We start from the raw sequence: 19,579 nt of genomic DNA on the forward strand, positions 1-19,579 counted from the left end.
GTCTCTCGTTGGAGTCTGTTTCTGAAGTTTTTTTGTTGAAGAATTGCCACTTTTAGGTCTGTAATCAAGTGACCAAAGAGATTGAAGTGTTCTCCAACTGGTTTTTGAATGTTCTATTTCTTGACGTCTGATTTGTGTCCATTTATTCTTTTACATAGAGACTGTCCAGTTTGGCCAATGTACATGGCAGAGGGGCATTGCTGGCACATGATGGCATATATCACATTGGTGGATGTGCAGGTGAACGAGCCTCTGATAGTGTGGCTGATGTGATTAGGCCCTATGATAGTGTCCCCTGAATAGATATGTGGACACAGTTGGCAACGGGCTTTGTTGCAAGGATAGGTTCCTGGGTTAGTGGTTCTGTTGTGTGGTGTGTGGTTGCTGGTGAGTGTTTGCTTCAGGTTGGGGGGCTGTGTGTAAGCAAGGACTGGCCTGTCTCCCAAGATCTGTGAGAGTGATGGGTTGTCCTTCAGGATAGGTTGTAGATCCCTGATGATGCGTTGGAGAGGTTTTAGTTGGGGTGCTGAAGGTGACGGCTAGTGGCGTTCTGTTATTTTCTTTCTTGGGCCTGTCCTGTAGTAGGCGACTTCTGGGTACTCTTCTGGCTCTGTCAATCTGTTTCTTCACTTCAGCAGGTGGGTATTGTAGTTGTAAGAATGCTTGATAGAGATCTTGTAGGTGTTTGTCTCTGTCTGAGGGGTTGGAGCAAATGCGGTTGTATCGTAGAGCTTGGCTATAGACGATGGATCCTGTGGTGTGGTCTGGATGAAAGCTGGAGGCATGTAGGTAGGCATAGCGGTCAGTAGGTTTCCAGTATAGGGTGGTGTTTATGTGACTATCGCTTATTAGCACCGTAGTGTCCAGGAAGTGGATCTCTTGTGTGGACTGGTCCAGGCTGAGGTTGATGGTGGGATGGAAATTGTTGAAATCATGGTGGAATTCCTCAAGGGCTTCTTTTCCATGGGTCCAGATGATGAAGATGTCATCAATATAGCGCAAGTAGAGTAGGGGCATTAGGGGACGAGAGCTGAGGAAGTGTTGTTCTAAGTCAGCCATAAAAATGTTGGCATACTGTGGGGCCATGCGGGTACCCATAGCAGTGTGAATGCCCCTCTACCATGTACATTGGCCAAACTGGACAGTCTCTATGTAAAAGAATAAATGGACACAAATCAGACGTCAAGAATTATAACATTCAAAAACCAGTTGGAGAACACTTCAGCCTCTTTGGTCACTTGATTACAGACCTAAAAGTGGCAATTCTTCAACAAAAAAACTTCAAAAACAGACTCCAACAAGAGACTGCTGAATTGGAATTAATTTGCAAACTGGATACAATTAACTTAGGCTTGAATAAAGACTGGGAGTGAATGGGTCATTACACAAAGTAAAACTATTTCCCCATGTTTATTCCCTTCCGCCCTTCCTCCCCCTCTCTCCCCCGCCACTGTTCCTCAGAAGTTCTTGTCAACTGCTGGAAATGGCCCACCTTGATTATCACTACAAAAGGTTTTCTCTCCTCCCCCCCACCCCCCCGCTCTCCTGCTGGTAATAGCTCACCTTACAGGGTCACTCTGGTTACAGTGTGTATGGTAACACCCATTGTTTCATGTTCTCTGTGTATATAAATCTCACCACTGTATTTTCCACTGAATGCATCCAATGAAGTGAGCTGTAGCTCACAAAAGCTTATGCTCAAATAAATTTGTTACTCTCTAAGGTGCCACAAGTACTCCTTTTCTTTTTGCGGATACAGACTAACATGGCTGCTACTCTGAAAAAAATAGGAGTAGCATTTTTTATTTCTTCCTTCCAAGTCTGTAGAATAAATACATGTTGGCTTTGCTTGCTTGTTTGATTGTGTCTAAGTGTGTGAGGGAAGACATTACTGAGGAAAAGTGAAGCCAGAGAAATAAATTTTTACATTTAGCTCTGAAACTGGTAACTCACTGGTCATTCTTGTTTCTTGTAGGGGTGAGTTCCATAGTCAAGGAGCAGAGTCTGTGAAAGTTCTGTCTCCTGCACTCACAAGCCTCCCCCTGTTGGTCAACAGTTTCATCTTAGCTGTCATGGGAGCTCATGGTCTCAGGGAGAAGCAATTTCTCAGGTAGTGAGAGCCAATTCCATTGGAGGGTTTTGCATATTTGGACAGACCATGAACTGGACTCTGCACCCTGTGGGGAGTCGGCACAGAAAGGAGAGCACTGGGGTGATTGCCATCAGTTGTGTTGCTAAGCAGAATGGATGTTTTGTACCAGCTGGAACTTTTAGGGTGTGGGGCTTCACTCCTATATTTGAGTTTCAGTAATCAAGCCTGGAGATCTTACAGGGAGCACTGCGGTTTTGTCTGCACCTGAAAGTTGGCAGCAGTTGCTGCAGGGGGTAGTTGGACATCTAGTAGTACTGAGGAGTCCAAAGGGCACTCAGACTGCAAACTGACTGAACTATTTGAAGACAATTGCTCTCTCTAGTGAGAAATATTATAGAGGAGGCAAATTCTTCAAAGTGCTTCCCTCTTCCTACCCACATTATTTCAGCCTGTCTTGGCTCAGCTCTAGACAGCTGCTTTTCACCCAAGTGCTGATTTTGGCTAGGCATGTAAAAGATGGGAGATTGAGCTCTTATCTTGCAGGAATCATTTAACATCTATATCATGGTGTTTATGTTGAATGCAAAGCAGCCTCCAAATTTCATAGTATCATAAATAGTGAGAAATGGATGGGAAAATGAAGTATGTGCTATCCATAACTATAAAGAAGCTCTTCCAAAACCTGCTAATAAATCAACTGAATAAAGCTCATATATTAGCCACAGCAACGAATGGGGATTAAAAATAATCCAGCAATGACCAGGAAGCATGGGATTTTGCAGTTGACGAACATAAAACAGACACTTAGGCAGAATATTATGGAAATTTAATACAAAGCCTGTATAAATTCACCAGTTGTTACACACACGCAAAATAAAAACTATAGCAAAGTCCGTTCATGTACTCAAATTGCTTGTTTGGGTTTCCTGGCCCTTACTTAATTTCTTCCTCACCTCAAAGTGGTTTTTCGCTTGTACAGGGTGGTTTTCTGCCCCAGGTCCTTCCCATTAGGCCTTGGCTTTTATTCCTATGTCCTGATCAGATCGGAGGTAGTCTTGTACTTAAAGCTTTTTCTGGACAAAATTGTTCTCCAGACTAGGTTTTTCATACATAGAGACCATCTGGGCCATAATTCTTTGCATTTTAAACTACTTTGTAAACATTAATTGACGAAAAATAGGATAAACTGAATGTTTGTTTGGAAAACGTTAACTAAAAACTTAATGAATAAAGGCTTGTATGATAGAAACCCTGAGTTCACCAGAGGCCTTTTATCCTCGTTTGGTTTAGATTAATTTAGTTCAACAGACATTTTCTTTATTCACTTATGTAATTACAGATTACATCTGGGAGAGGGGAGGCGATCATTAGTAGTATGTTTCTGTAGAATGTTAGATTTGATTATTACAAAGAAACCTAGTTTAGAAATAGTTTGTAATTTTATATTGAAATCCATGGTCTGCTGGTTATTTTATTTTATCAGGGTTCCATTTTGAAGGTAGTAAGAGAACACTGTTGTAAAATTTCTTCACTGTGAGGAATAAAAATACTTTATAGCTATTAAATGGAAAGCAGCTGCAGGACTAAATAAATTGCTTGGAAACAATTAGGCACTAAATGTTTTCCTGGTTCAAAGATCAAACTATTGTTAGACCACCCAGAATGTTTCAGGAGTTTATCATTTTCTAACACAGATGAAAGTGGAAAATTCAGTTCAGAGATTGTAGGTAGGTAGCTGAAAACATATTATACAGCAGCAAATCTGCTTATTAATTAGGACTGTGCATAATGTTCAAAGCCATGAATAGCTAATATCTATTCAGTGTCTACTATGTCTAAATTTTAAAATACCCAGAATGTAAGATGTTTGAACTGTATATATGGCAGAGTTTTTGTCGTCTTTATATAGTGAATCCTATAAGTTCAACACTGATTTTATGACAAGTTTTGACATGTAGCATTTTGGAGTGGGATTTTTCAAACGCTTTCAGAATTGACCAAACTCAGCTTCCATTGACTTCAGGGGGAGCAGCATTAGGCTGACTGTAAGCACTTGTGAAAATTCCACTCTTTATTGTAACAGAAAAACCACAATTTTATTTTGTAGATAAAAAGAACCCAAAATAATTTTTTTTATATGAAACATGACATCCATTAGGTAGGGCAACCACAAGCTGACTCAGTTTAAGATCTGATACTGAAAGAACTAGATAGCAAGACAACAGCCTTATAATAAATCTTAACAACACACACCCCTTTTTTGGTATCTCTTGATTCCTTGGGGAGGGGAGGGGCATCCATGTTTGTTAGCCTACATTTTTGATGAATATAGTCTAACTTTTATTCAACAAGCACAAGAATTTTTATTTCAAGAGAAATGACTTTTGATGTTGATATGGAGATGAAAACATAACACATTTTCTGCATTAGAAAAGTACCTGAATGGAAGCTCACAAGTATTTATTTCATATGCAGCAATGGCAGCTAACTTTTGTAGAGGTTCTGTTTAGCAGTTCTGATTATACAGTATGTTGTAATAGCATTTAACATGTTTGAACTGCTAAATACATAAACAGCCCGTGACTGAGTTAGAGGTGGAGAGATGGAGAAACTGAGTCACAGAAAGATTTAAGCAGTATGACCAAGATGACTCAGTGAATTAAAGGCCAAACGAGACTATAACTCAGATGTTCTGAGATTCCAGTCCCCCACTCAGCCCACTAGACTAGTGGTTCCCAAACATGTTCTGCCGCTTGTTCAGGGAAAGCCCCTGATGGGCCGGGCTGGTTTGTTTACCTGCCGCGTCCGCAGGTTCGTCCAATCGCGGCTCCTAGTGGCCGCGGTTCGCTGCTCCAGGCCAATGGGAGCTGCTGGAAGCGGCGTGGGCTGAGGGACATACTGGCTGCCGCTTCCAGCAGCTCCCATTGGCCTGGAGCAGCGAACTGTGGCCACTGGGAGCCGCGATCGGACGAACCTGTAGACGCGGCAGGTAAACAAACCGGCCTGGCCCACCAGGGGCTTTCCCTGCACAAGCGGCGGAACAAGTTTGGGAACCAGTGCACTAGACTATGCTGTCCCTTCTTCATTTCTTTGTGGTGCAAATGAATTCAATAACAAGAATCGTTTTGATCAAAATAGGTTTACCCACTCCTCCTTGTGTTATCAAATGCTAGAATGACCTCCAGATCATCAGAGATGTAACAATCATGAGAATGGGTCTACAAAAATCTAATTTCATTCACCTGATACTTCATTAAAATATTTTAAAATGATTGTTTAAACTTCTGTTTCAAATAAGAATTGAGTTTCTTCTTGTTCAGATGGTGAAAAGAGGGAAGCCAAGGCCAAATTCTGTCCTCATATTTGTTTTGTGTGTCTGAGAAGAATATTTGGGCCCTTTCAGTTAACCATAATCTTTACAAATAAATAACTAAAGTACCAATTTACATTATATTATATAGCCAATATAATATCAGTAGATCTAAAAACTTTGAAATAATACTTTTTTCTTTTAAAAAGAGAATGATCAGACATCTACTTATTCTTTTAAATGGTTTCTTTGCATCTAAATTTCAAAGCTTTTTTCCCCATGTCAAATGGAGTATAATGTTTTGTGGTAGTAAGCTACATAGGGAATTCCACTGAAACTAACTCGCTTCCATTTACTTAGACATACACTTATAATTTGCACTAGATATTGATCAGAAGTTTTAAACTTGCATGCCTAAAGTTCAACACCTAAATCCATATTAGGACACCTAAACAGATGTCTAATTTTCAGAGGTGCTGAGTTCCCGCAGCTAATATTGACTTAGTGTGATTGGCAAACACTCAGCACAATTTTATTTTATAGATAAAATTGTGGCCACTTAGATACTTAAACAAATAATTAGAGTTGCAGTTCGTAGGCACTTCTGCATTAAAATGTTTATCAGTTTTTCTTAATTTTAAAGTAATAATTTTCAGCAATTTGTTTTAGTAGGCTTCTTGTGCCAAAAGTGTTCAGAAATTTCTCAGTAATCCTGCATCTGTGATTGGTTGTTAAATTTACATTTTTTTCAGCCAAAATTTATTTAGGTATTTGAAAATAAGGGAGAATTGTGGTGATGGTGAATTTTTGGAGAGGGAGTTTAGCATTAAATATCTATTTGATTGCTGGCCATGGGTCTAACTGAATGTTGTTACTGCACATTAGGTAGGTTGGAGTGTTGTGTTTCATGTAGGTACTTCTGAGGGTTTTTTTGAGGATTACCTAGTGCATATGGTTAGATATCTTTCATGTGTATATAAATCCCAATAAAATGAATAGTGAATGTGCAGTCAGCTTACTGAACACTGAGTTTGTATTTCCTATAGAACTTTTGTGGGTTTTTTTACGACTTTGAAAGTTCATTTTAGCTACTTTTGGTCTGGGAAGAGCTGAGTTTCTTCTGTAGTAATTAACCATGGCACTAATAGCGAAGTTACTTTAGGGAGAGGTGCTTTAGGCATTGGCAATATCAGGAGATGTGGCAGGAAAACCACAGAATCCTGAATCAGGGTGTGACTGGTAATAGTGAAGCAGTTGCACTTCAGCTATTTAATTTTAATGTGTGTTGTGTAACTTTTATACTCTTTCATTTTATAAATATTCAATTTATACTTACAGTGCTTGGCTTTTAGTCTCAAAATTTATGTGCTGCATCTGTGCTATGCTTGGACCTGAAAGCTAGAATTTTTACCTCCATTGATTATGGATGTTTAAGCAGTTTGAACAAACTAACAATGGTTAAGTTTTTAAATGTAATAAAAGAAACCATTGTTAGTTTGTTCAAACGGCTTAAAAATCCACGTGGGGCCAGGCCTATTTATTCAAAAAATGTTTAGCTCTGGAAGTAATATGTCTTTACATATTTATGATGGTACAGTTTTCTAATTTATTTTTTCTTGGACTAGGTTTACAGTTGTGTGGATGATGGTTTTTAGTATAAGTATGGTAATTGTTTCAGATGGAACACAATTCCCCACTTGTATGAAATATTCATATTTTACAGCATACATTAATTAATTTGTCATAAAATATTTCTTGCAATGAAGACAAAGCTTGTAATATATAATATATTTTAAAAACAAGTGGTGGTCACTATGTAATGGACTGAATTATTTTTCATTTACTCATTTACTGCTTCTCTCCACAGGTGTTGGTGTCTGTCCAGTCCCTCATATTGGTAGCAGAACCCTATTTTAATGAACCGGGATATGAAAGATCTAGAGGTACTCCTAGTGGTACACAGAGTTCCAGAGAATATGATGGAAATATACGACAGGCAACCGTCAAGTGGGCTATGCTTGAACAAATCAGAAACCCTTCACCATGTTTTAAGGAGGTAGGTATTATGAAACAAAGTAAACACTGGCTTTTGCCTTTAACATATTTAAAGACTGTTATCAGGTCCCCAGTCACTCATCTTTACTCATGACTAAATGTGCCCAGTTTTTTTTAACCTTACTGCAGAGGTCAGGTTTTCTAAACTTTTTATCATTTTTGTTGCTCTCCTCTGGAGTTTCTAATTTATCCACATCCTTCCTAACGTGTGGTGCCCAGAATTGGAAACACTACTCCAGCTGAGGCCTCACCAGTGTCAAGCAAAGTGGGACAGTTACCTCCCATGTCTTACATACATTCCTGTTAATATACCACAGAATATTAGTCTTTTTCGCAGTTGCATCACATCATTGACTCATATTCAACCTACGATCCACTATAACCCTCAGATCCTTTTCAGCAGTACTACCACATAGCCAGTTATTCCCCATTTTGTAGTTGGGCATCTAATTTTTCCTTCCTTTATTGATTTTATCTTACTGATTTCAGACAAGTTCTCTAATTTGTCAAAGTTATTTTGAATTCTAATCCTGTATTCCAAAGTGCTCGCAATACTTCCTGGCTTGGTATCTGGTCACAATTAGATACCTTTTTAGTGATGACTGAAGCAAAATGGGCATTATACACCTCAGTCTTCTTGATATCATCAGTTATTAGCTCTCCTTTCCTGCTAAGTAGAAGACTTACACTTTCCTTCTTCTTTCTCTTGTTCCTAATGTATTTAAAGAACTGCTTTTTATCATCTTTTATGTCCTTGTTAGATGTAATGCATTTTCTGCCTTAGCCTTTCTGATTTTGTCCCTACATGCCTATGCTATTCTTGTGTACTCCTTCTTAGCAATTTGTATATGTTTCCACTCTTTGTAGGATTCCTTTTTGATTTTCAGGTCATTAATGATTTCCGGGGGAAGCCGTATTGGCCTCTTGCTATTCTTCTTATTTTTCCTTCCCATTGGGATGGTTTGCACTTGTGCCTTTAATATTGTCCCCTTGAGAAACTGCCAGCTCTCCTCAACTCCGTTTCCCTTAGGTCAGGTCCCGTGGGAAGAAAATCTATCAATTCTCTGAGTTTGTTAAAGTCCATTCTGCTTCTCTCACTCCTTCCTTTCCTTAGAATCATGAAATCTATCATTTCTTGATCACTTTCACCCAAATTCTCTTCCACCTTCAGATTCACATCCAATTCTTACCTGTTGGTCAGAATCAAGTCTAAAATGGCTGTTCCTCTGGTTACTTCCTTCACTTTCTGAAACAAAAAGTTGTGCCCAATACATTCCAAGAACAAATTGGAGATTTTGTGTTTTGCCATATTACTTTTCCCACAGAAGTCTTGGTAGTTAAAGTCCCTCATTACTATCAGGTCTTGCGTTTTGGATATTTCTGTTGTTTGTTCTAGAAATGCCTCATTCACCTCCTCTTCCTGATTTGATGGTCTATAGTAGACTGCAGCATGACAAAACTCCTCTGATTTTCCCCCTTTATCCAGAGACTTTCAAGTGGTTTGCCTCTCACCTCTTGGACCTCAGAACAAGTGTCTATATGCCTGATGTATAATGCAACATCTCCTGCTTTTTTTCCCTGCTTGCCCTTCCTGAACAAAGTCCCCTCTGTACCAGTATTCTAGTCATAAGCTTTATGCCACCATGTTTAGCTTATGCACTAATACTTAAATTTCTTCCTGTTTATTCCCCATACTCCTTGCATTTGTGTTATAAAGTTCTAAGATGTTGAGCATGTTTCCCCACTGATTTTCTTCTTGTTGAATGAGAACTTTAACTATATAAAAAGGTTGAAAGAGAAATGATGGGAATATCAAGGTTCTTGCTATACTTATTAGAAAACAACAAGAAATGTGATGCTTTGGTGAAGTTGAGTTTATTAGATGAGTTTGCTAGAATCTTGAAACTTCTAAAAAGATGAGTGGGAAATATGATAAAATGTGGTTCTGTGAAGCTTAGCTAGTTTGTATTTTTAACTTTTCACAGCATCAGATGTATTGTTTCTTATTCTAACTGCATTACATGCAAAATCTGCTGATCAATACTGCAAATAGGTACTAAAGGTTTAGTGATTACCAAACATTAGTGTATTAATTTATCTAACTCAAGATCCTTAAACGAAGGAAGTGGCAGGAAATGAGTGAGTGAATGGACTAGAGTAATGAAAACAGGTAATTCAAAAGCAAATTATAAATGTTCTTGAGCTGTTAATTAATATGCTACCTAGGATTTGTACTCATTTCAAAAAGTACAGAAAACCAGTTTCCAGCTCTGAACATCGCCAGTTTGGTTTAGGAGCACTGTCTGTCTTTGAAAGGCAAAGATCAATTGACATAAAAACAATTAACTTGAACTCGATAATTTTCTGCTAATGATATTGCCTTCAGTGTACTGCAGAATGAGGTATTAAAGAAAATATTTCTCCCTGGTTATACTCCTTCAGACGGATTGACACTGTTACTAGATGTGGCAATTGAAGAAATTGATGACAAATTAAAGAAAGAAGTAAAATAATCAGTACAGACATTAATGGAAGATGTGAAGTTGTTTGTTTGACCAACTAATCACCAGAGTCCATAGAAAAGAAGTGTTTTATTGTGAGTTAAACAGCAGCAGCTCTTCATTCCAGAGATGGCTGCACCATAGTGATGGGTGAAGTGATTCCCAGTACTGCGTACAGTTTGTACATGAGTTTGTAAAGTATTTTGTGTTTTTTCTGGCTGAAAAGTGTCATAAAAATGTATATTGTTAAAATCAACATATAGGATTACTCACATTGCTAGATTATACCTCTCTTTGAATGAGTTAATCATTTTCTTCAAAGTACATGTTAATAGATCTCTACCCTTAGAATGGAAAGAGCTTGAGTGTCTTCAGGAACAAATTTTAATGTTCACATGAATATGGAAGAAGTAATCAAACACAAGTGCATATTCCAGACACTCAACCATTTACATGAGAGGAGACAGAGTATTACATCCATACCTGAATAGCAACATATATGCAAAAAGAAAAGGAGTAGTTGTGGCACCTTAGAGACTAACCAATTTATCTGAGCATGAGCTTTCGTGAGCTACAGCTCACTTCATCGGATGCATACCGTGGAAACTGTTTCCACGGTATGCATCCGATGAAGTGAGCTGTAGCTCACGAAAGCTCATGCTCAAATAAGTTGGTTAGTCTCTAAGGTGCCACAAGTACTCCTTTTCTTTTTGCGAATACAGACTAACACGGCTGTTACTCTGAAACATATATGCAGAATATTCTGGCCCTGTCAATCAAGACATAAATATAATAAGAGAGCCCCTGATATTCCTCTAAACTGACTTTTGAAATTTTATGTAATAGTTTAGGTAATAGTGCCCTTCACTGTGACTCTGATCTTTGGGAATAAATCCTTTTTTATAAGTATTTGTAACAACTTTACTCTTCCAAGAAAAATATCAAATTGTAGTTATTTAAATTAAACAACTAAAGGTGGTAGAATGTTAGTCATTTTCATATATATCTCAGTGAAGTTCTCTGCAACCTACAAGACACGCACAATCTTACCCTTCAAAAAGACAGAAGCCTAGAAATTAAGGATACTAAACTACACCATCATAATTTTTAAATTAAAGCTATACATTTGGATGTACTGTAAAGCTCAGTTCAGTTCCTAAATACCTTGATTCCTGTTTAGTACTTTTGTCTTTTATATTAAAAGCACCCACAATTTGATTTTGGTATTTTTCATACACTTGCGTATAGCTCAGAGTCTGCTAATGGCTTTTATAAGGGAGATATCACATAAGCCTACATCCTGTCCCTTTCTTAAGAAGTTGAAGGAATAAGGTGCATTCAAATGGATTTATCCAGTAGAGACGCAATCATTCATGAGAGAAGATAATGACTTATTACTGTTATTTTGTTTCTAGTGTCTAGAGATTTGTACCTGGACCTGAATTACATTAAACCACAAAACAACTAAGTGAAAAGTAACATTGGGGGCAGATTTCATCCCACTAAAAGCAAACAAAGTCTGAGGTATAATATGAAACACCCATCAGTAATTTCATTAACAGTGGATTGAACCTTAATGGAGAGAAATGGCCTGAGCTTTGAATTGAAGGTTATTTTCAGGTTTTGGATAAGATATCCCTTCTCCTTCCTCCCCATCTTCCAAACTGTGATCCTCCAATTGTCCCTTTCTCTTCTTGTAACTCTCCAATAGCCTCCAGCTCTTCCTCAACCTGGTCTCCAATAGTCTAGACTCCAGGTCCCATCTCTATAAACATCCAATAAAGTGTGCAAAATGTGAATTAAGCATGGTTCTTTGGGGTATACCTCAAAGTGAGGTGCTCAAAGGTCATTTAAAAAAAAAGGCTCTAACATTTTCGGTGCAGTTAAAAGTATTACTGGCTTAAAAGTTTTTGTTGCAAGGTATGCAAAATACAGTGCACCAGATGCCTTAGAAATATTATGAGATCCATTTGAAGAACTTATTCCTTTTACAGACCCATGCATAGATGATGCATGTGGAATAGGATGTTAGATGAGAAATTCCAATCATTTTTCCTACATAGAAACGTAGAATATCAGGGTTGGAAGGGACCTCAGGAGATCATCTAGTCCAACCCCCTGCTCGAAGCAGGACCGATCCCCAACTAAATCATCCCAACCAGGGCTTTGTCAAGCCTGACCTTAAAAACTTCTAAGGAAGGAGATTCCACCACCTCCCTAGGTAACCCATTCCAGTGCTTCACCACCCTCCTGGTGAAAAAGTTATTCCTAATATCCAACCTAAACCTCCCCCACTGCCACTTGAGACCATTACTCCTTGTTCTGTCATGTGCTACCACTGAGAACAGTCTAGATCCATCCTCTTTGGAACCCCCTTTCAGGTAGTTGAAAACAGCTATCAAATCCCCCCTCATTCTTCTCTTCCGTAGACTAAACATCCCCAGTTCCCTCAGCCTCTCCTCATAAGTCATGTGTTCCAGTCTCCTAATCATTTTTGTTGCCCTCCGCTGGACTCTTTCCAATTTTTCCACATCCTTCTTGTAATGTGGGGCCCAAACAGGACACAGTACTCCAGATGAGGCCTCACCAATGTCCAATAGAGGGGAACGATCACGTCCCTCGATCTGCTGGCAATGCTCCTACTTATACACCCCAAAATGCCATTGGCCTTCTTGGCAACAAGGGCACACTGTTGACTCATATAGAGCTTCTCGGCCACTGTAACCCCTAGGTCCTTTTCTGCAGAACTGCAGCCTAACCATTCGGTCCCTAGTCTGTAGCGGTGCATGGGATTCTTCCTTCCTAAGTGCAGGACTCTGCACTTGTTCTTGTTGAACCTCATCAGATTTCTTTTGGTCCAATCCTCTAATTGGTCTAGGTCCGTCTGTATCCTATCCCTACTCACCAGCGTATCTACCTCTCCTTCCAGTTTAGTGTCATCTGCAAACTTGCTGAGGGTGCAGATCATTAATGAAGATATTGAACAAAACCGGCCCCAGGACCAACCCTTAGGGTACTCCACTTGGTACCAGTTACCAACTAGACATGGAGCCATTGATCACTACCCAATCTAGCCAGCTTTCTATCCACCTTTTACTTTTCTTTTCTATACATCGGGGTGGTTTGTCCCTGTAACCTCAATAAGGATTCTTTAAAATACAGCCAGCTCTCCTGGACTCCTTTCCCCCTCATGTTATTCTCCCAGGGGATCCTGCCCATCAGTTCCCTGAGGGAGTCAGTCTGCTTTTCTGAAGTCCAGGGTCCGTATTCTGCTGCTCTCCTTTCTTCCTTGTGTCAGGATCCTGAACTCGATCATCTCGTGGTCACTCCCAGGTTCCCATCCACTTTTGTTTCCCCTACTAATTCTTCCCTCTTTGTGAGCAGCAGGTCAGGAAGAGCTCTGCCCCTAGTTGGTTCCTCCAACACTTGCATCAGGAAATTGTCCCCTACACTTCCCAAAAACTTCCTGGATTGTCTGTGCACCGCTGTATTGCTCTCCCAGTAGATATCCAGGTGATTGAAGTCTCCCATGAGAACCAGGGCCTGCGATCTAGTAACTTCCAGTAGTTGCCGGAAGAAAGCCTCGTCCACCTCCTCCTCCTGGTCTGGTGGTCTATAGCAGACTCCCACCATGACATCACCCTTGTTGCTCACACTTCTAAACTTAATCCAGAGAGACTCAGGTTTTTCTGCAGTTTCATACCGGAGCTCTGAGCAGTCATACTGCTCCCTTACATACAGTGCAACTCTCCCACCTTTTCTGCCCTGCCTGTCCTTCCTGAATAGTTTATATCTATCCATGACAGTACTCCAGTCATGTGAGTTATCCCACCAAGTCTCTGTTACTCCAGTCACATCATAATTCCTTGACTGTGCCAGGACTTCCAGTTCTCCCTGCTTGTTTCCCAGGCTTCTTGCATTTGCGTATAGGCACTTGAGATAACTTGCTGTTTGTGCCCAGCCAACAGAATGTTTAGGGATAGTGTATAGAAAGAGAAACAGATTTAAAATTTTTATTAAAGCTAATGTTAAAAAAATTATATAATAGATAGGTTGGGAAAAGAGTGTCTGTACATCTGGGTATAGTGTTTAGATTACCCACAAATATAAAGTTAGTTTTCTAAAAGTCATATGATACATAGAGTACATAATCAGCAATAACCCAAATTTAGGTGAATAGATTTTACAATACAGTTTAGATATTAGAATCCGAATTCTCGGGTTCATCGCTCATGAAAAGTTGTACAGAGATTTGGTTGTGGAAAGCAAAATATATCAAATGAGTGGAGATTGTCCCTCGATAATTGAGAATTAGGTTGGTTGTCCTTACTCAACCAACACAACCATGTGCAGTGCCTGTGAAACCATGGTAGGTTGCAGGAGAAAAAAAGTCAAGCCTTATCGTACATTACATTTTGCATACACAAGTTCCATTTTAAAATCCTCATAACTCATCCAAATCTAAACAGGCTTTCACTACATAGCTGAAAAGTACATTTCAGACCCAGAGGCTATCTTTTCCACCAAATTTCACCTTTCCACCCATCCCTACTAAAGCATTAGAGTGATCTGAAAAAGACAGAGTGACAGAAGTGTCACTTTTTCCTCTTCATACACTAAAACAACTGAACTATTAATTCTGAAATGTTCCCAAAAATTTCACTGCTGGGGAGAGAGGAGATCTAGAAGCTGTCATCCTGAAAGATGAGCGAGACAAGGTGGGTGAGGTAATATCTTTTATTGGACCAACTTCTGTTGGTGAAAGAGACAAGCTTTCAAGCTCCACAGAGCTCCTCTTCAGATCTGGGAAAGGTAATCAGTGTCAAGGCTAAATACAAGGTGGAACAGATTGTTAAGCATGAGGTGTTGAAAGAAACCATTCAAAATGAAGTGGGCATTTAACACCTATGCAGTCATAGGTGAAAGGAGAGCTAGTGGGAATATTTCCAACACTCCTCTGAACAACATACTAATCCACAGAGACTTTCCTACCAAGACTACAAAAAGAAGGATTCTGGGTGGACTCCTCCTGAAGGTTGAAACAACAGACTTCTACATACGGTGCTTCTGCCGATGTGCACGGGCTGAAATTGTGGAAAAGCAGCATCACTTGCCCCATAACCTCAGCCGTGCAGAATACAATGCCATCCACAGCCTCAGAAACAACTCTGACATCATAATCAAGAAGGCTGACAAAGGAGGTGCTGTCGTCATCATGAATAGGTCGGAATATGAACAAGAGGCTGCTAGGCAGCTCTCCAACACCACTTTCTACAAGCCATTACCCTCTGATCCCACTGAGGGTTACCAAAAGAAACTACAGCATTTGCTCAAGAAACTCCCTGAAAAAACACAAGAACAAATCTGCACAGACACACCCCTGGAACCCTGACCTGGGGTATTCTATCTGCTACCCAAGATCCATAAACCTGGAAATCCTGGACGCCCCATCATCTCAGGCATTGGCACCCTGACAGCAGGATTGTCTGGCTTTGTAGACTCCCTCCTCAGGCCCTACGCTACCAGCACTCCCAGCTATCTTCGAGACACCACTGACTTCCTGAGGAAACTACAGTCCATCTGTGATCTTCCTGAAAACACCATCCTGGCCGCTATGGATGTAGACGCCCTCTACACCAACATTCCACACAAAGATGGACTACAAGCCATCAGGAACAGTATCCCCGATAATGTCACGGCAAACCTGGTGGCTGAACTTTGACTTTGTCCTCACCCATAACTATTGCACATTTAGGGACAATGTATACCTTCAAATCAACGGCACTGCTATGGGTACCCGCATGGCCCCACAGTATGTCAACATTTTTATGGCTGACTTAGAATTACACTTCCTCAGCTCTCGTCCCCTAATGCCCCTACTCTACTTGCGCGACACTGATGACATCTTCATCATCTGGACCCATGGAAAAGAAGCCCTTGAGGAATTCCACCATGATTTCAACAATTTCCGTCCCACCATCAAACTCAGCCTGGACCAGTCCACATAAGAGATCCACTTCCTGGACACTACGGTGCTAATAAGCGATGGTCACATAAACACCACCCTATACCGGAAACCTACTGACCGTTATGCCTACCTACATGCTTCCAGCTTTCACCCAGACCACACCACATGATCCATCGTCTACAGTCAAGCTCTATGATACAACCGCATTTGCTCCAACCCCTCAGACAGAGACAAACACCTACAAGATTTCTATCAAGCATTCTTACAACTACAATACCCACCTGCTGAAGTGAAGAAACAGATTGACAGAACCAGAAGAGTAGCCAGAAGTCACCTACTACAGGACAGGCCCAAGAAAGAAAATAACAGAACGCCACTAGCCGTCACCTTCAGCCCCTAACTAAAACCTCTCCAACGCATCATCAAGGATCTACAACCTATCCTGAAGGACGACCCATCACTCTCACAGATCTTGGGAGACAGGCCAGTCCTTGCTTACAGACAGCTCCCCAGCCTGAAGCAAATACTCACCAGCAACCACACAACAGAACCACTAACCCAGGAACCTATCCTTGCAACAAAGCCCGTTGCCAACTGTGTCCACATATCTATTCAGGGGACACTATCTTAGGGCCTAATCACATCAGCCACACTATCAGAGGCTCGTTCACCTGCACATCCACCAATGTGATATATGCCATCATGTGCCAGCAATGCCCCTCTGCCATGTACATTGGTCAAACTGGACAGTCTCTACGTAAAAGAATAAATGGACACAAATCAGACGTCAAGAATTAGAACATTCAAAAACCAGTCGGAGAACACTTCAGTCTCTCTGGTCACTCGATTAGAGACCTAAAAGTGACAATTCTTCAACAAAAAAAACTTCAAAAACAGACTCCAACGAGAGACTGCTGAATTGGAATTGATTTGCAAACTGGATACAGTTAATTTAGGCTTGAATAGAGACTGGGAGTGGATGGGTCATTACACAAAGTAAAACTATTTCCCCACCCCCTACTGTTCCTCAGACGTTCTTGTCAACTGATGGAAATGGCCCACCTTGATTATCACTACAAAAGGTTTTCTCTCACCACCACCACCACCCCCCAGCTCTCCTGCTGATATTAGCTCATCTTAAGTGATCACTCGCCTTACAGTGTGTATGGGTAACACTCATTGTTTCATGTTCTCTATGTATATAACTCTCCCCACTGTATTTTCCACAGTATGCATCTGATGAAGTGAGCTGTAGCTCACGAAAGCTTATGTTCAAATAAATTTGTTAGTCTCTAAGGTGCTACAAGTACTCCTTTTCTTTTTGTGAATGCAGACTAACACGGTTGCTACTCTGAAACCTGAAGATTGTTGTAATGCCTCTAATAAGTCCATGATTTTTGGTGTCTAGCAAAGTTAGGAATTTAAGTTCCCATGCTCATCTTTCAAAGGTAGGGTGACCAGATAGCAACTTCGAAAAAATGGGACGGGGGGTGGGGGGTAATAGGCACCTATATAAGAAAAAGTCCCCCAAAATGGGACTGTCCGTATAAAAAAACAGGACATCTGGTGACCCTATTCAAAGGTGTTGTGCAGGTTTCCTTTGAGGAAGAGGACTGAGGGGTCAGATATGGAGTGATAGTTTCGTGAAGTGTTCACCCATTGGTGATAGGGGTGTTTTGTCTTTTATCATTTTTTTGGGTGAGTTCATTCGAGAGCATAGTGATGGTTTAGTTTCATCCACGTACTTGTTGTGGTGTTTGATGTACTGGATGAGGTATAGCACATTGTCATAGGCATGTGTAGGACTCATGGGTCTTGAAACGTCTGTTATAGGAGTTGTTGATCATTGAAGCAGTGGAGATTTTGCATCTGTTGTTCTGGTAGAGACTAGTTCTGCTTTGAGTCAGTGGGTCCTGATCTGTAGGGAGCTTGTTTCTGATGCTGAGCTTGGCAAGGTTGGGGAACCTGAAAGATGAACAGTGTGCAGACTTGTAGTTAAATGGAAATGCCCTTTATAAAAGGAAACTCCTTCAACCTTAATGGTACCTATTCGTTCATGCTAGCTGTAATTATTTAATAGTTTACAAGTAATATTCTGTAATATATTTTGTAAAATTAATGGAATTTTTTGAGATTTCACAGCAACATTAGTTGATCTTTGTCAAGAACTGTAGAGAACCTGCCATTTTGGGGAGTTGAATTATTGCATATCCAGAGTAGTGAGGTGCAAATTAGCAAGCTGCACTTTAACGCATTGCAAAGGATACACATGTCTGCAAGAAGACACATTTCTCATTTGCATTTTCTTATTTTAAGTTTAAATAAAATTCTTTCATGTGCAACTCAAAACTGAAAAAACTACTTAGGCAATATCTAAAGGCTGATCATGAAACAAATACAGAATGAAAAAACTAAGCGAGGTATGGTATGGCACAGGAATTGGTTCTATGGAGTTTCAGTTGTTTAATTTAATAATAGAATGTAGCTTCTTTTTTCCTTGAAATACTAATATCTGGGGGGAGTGTAGAGTCTTAGGAAATAAGATTTTCACTGACAGTCTTTCATCATGAGAAGAAATGTACATTGTCCATGGCATGTGGCAATTCATTTAATTTAATCTTCATTCAACATTTTAATGAAGGTATCATCAGATGATATTCTTCCTCTTTTTTTCATTTATATTTGGTGTTGCTAAGAAACTTGCTAAGAAACTTGCTATGGAGCCAAGCAAGAAATCTGATATTTGTCATAATTTTTCTTGGACAATTTCACACCTCTATTAAACTGTGAAAGTGTGTGTATCAAATTAAGGGTAACTTGCAACTGTGGAAATTGATCCCTTCCCTAATTTCTAATAAAAGTGGAATGTGTGATTAATGCCATACTAGCAGTTTGAATATGGTTTTAAAAAAATTCTGTTAAACTCCCAGCTAGACCTTCTACCCATGACACATTATTTATGCTCATTTACTTTTTCCTGCTTTGAACCTTTTTCTTATGTAAAACAGGAAGGAAATTGCTAAGTTTTGTCATAATGTCAGCTTCTGGTTGTCACTTGGAAGTGGTAGGAATAATGCATGGTTTTTACAACAGCAGGCTTAATGATACATTTCAACTGATTGTAAGACTTCTATGAAACATCTGATAGTACACATTGACTAAGAAAAGAATACTCACAATAAAGATAGATTATCTTTGATAAATTGGGCACTTATTGTTTCTGGAATTAAATAAGTATTTTATTATCCTACCATTGTACAAAAATATGTTTTACATTGAAAGTATCTGGCTTTTGTGGTCAAAGGGCCACCAAAAGAATAAAATATTTTGCTACTCACAAAATCATATGGAACGCCCTGACTTTCCCTCATGACTTTCTCTTCTTCCACTTTACTTGTTATGTTAGGTGTGACATTGACTAAGGTATTTTATAATTTTTGGAGCGAGCAATGGGAGCTGAATCATTGATTTATCAGTAGAATAACTAAAAAGCTAATATTACACTGAAAATGTCTTTCGTCCCTTTGCAGTACAGCAAGGACATGCCTAGCACTAGATTTTTCTCTTTAAACTAAAAAGCCTTTAAAAGACACTCTGATAAATAGATTTTGTTCTTATTCTCCAAGTATTATCTGTATAGATCCCCACTTCTG

General features: G+C 39.7%; 1 protein-coding gene and 1 long non-coding RNA gene across 2 annotated transcripts in view; one reads left to right on the forward strand and one right to left on the reverse strand.

Annotated features, from left to right (window-relative positions):
• The window catches only part of BIRC6 (baculoviral IAP repeat containing 6), a gene marked incomplete at its 5' end in the record, with an annotated part of 315,285 nt that overhangs the window by 287,523 nt on the left and 8,183 nt on the right, over positions 1-19,579 (forward strand). Inside the window, 1 exon segment of the mRNA XM_084624643.1 lies at positions 7,270-7,458. Within this exon segment, the coding sequence (XP_084480769.1) occupies positions 7,270-7,458 (189 nt within the window).
• Positions 13,935-19,579, reverse strand: part of LOC311518653 — a 57,915-nt gene continuing 52,270 nt past the window's right edge. The window contains exon 6 of the long non-coding RNA XR_014711060.1: positions 13,935-17,891. This is a non-coding gene — a long non-coding RNA (uncharacterized lncRNA). The remainder of the gene's footprint in view (positions 17,892-19,579) is intronic.

The sequence above is a fragment of the Lepidochelys olivacea genome, assembly GCF_965140295.1.
Source record: "Lepidochelys olivacea isolate rLepOli2 genome assembly, chromosome: 3".
In the NCBI taxonomy this organism is placed as follows: Eukaryota; Metazoa; Chordata; order Testudines; family Cheloniidae; genus Lepidochelys; species Lepidochelys olivacea.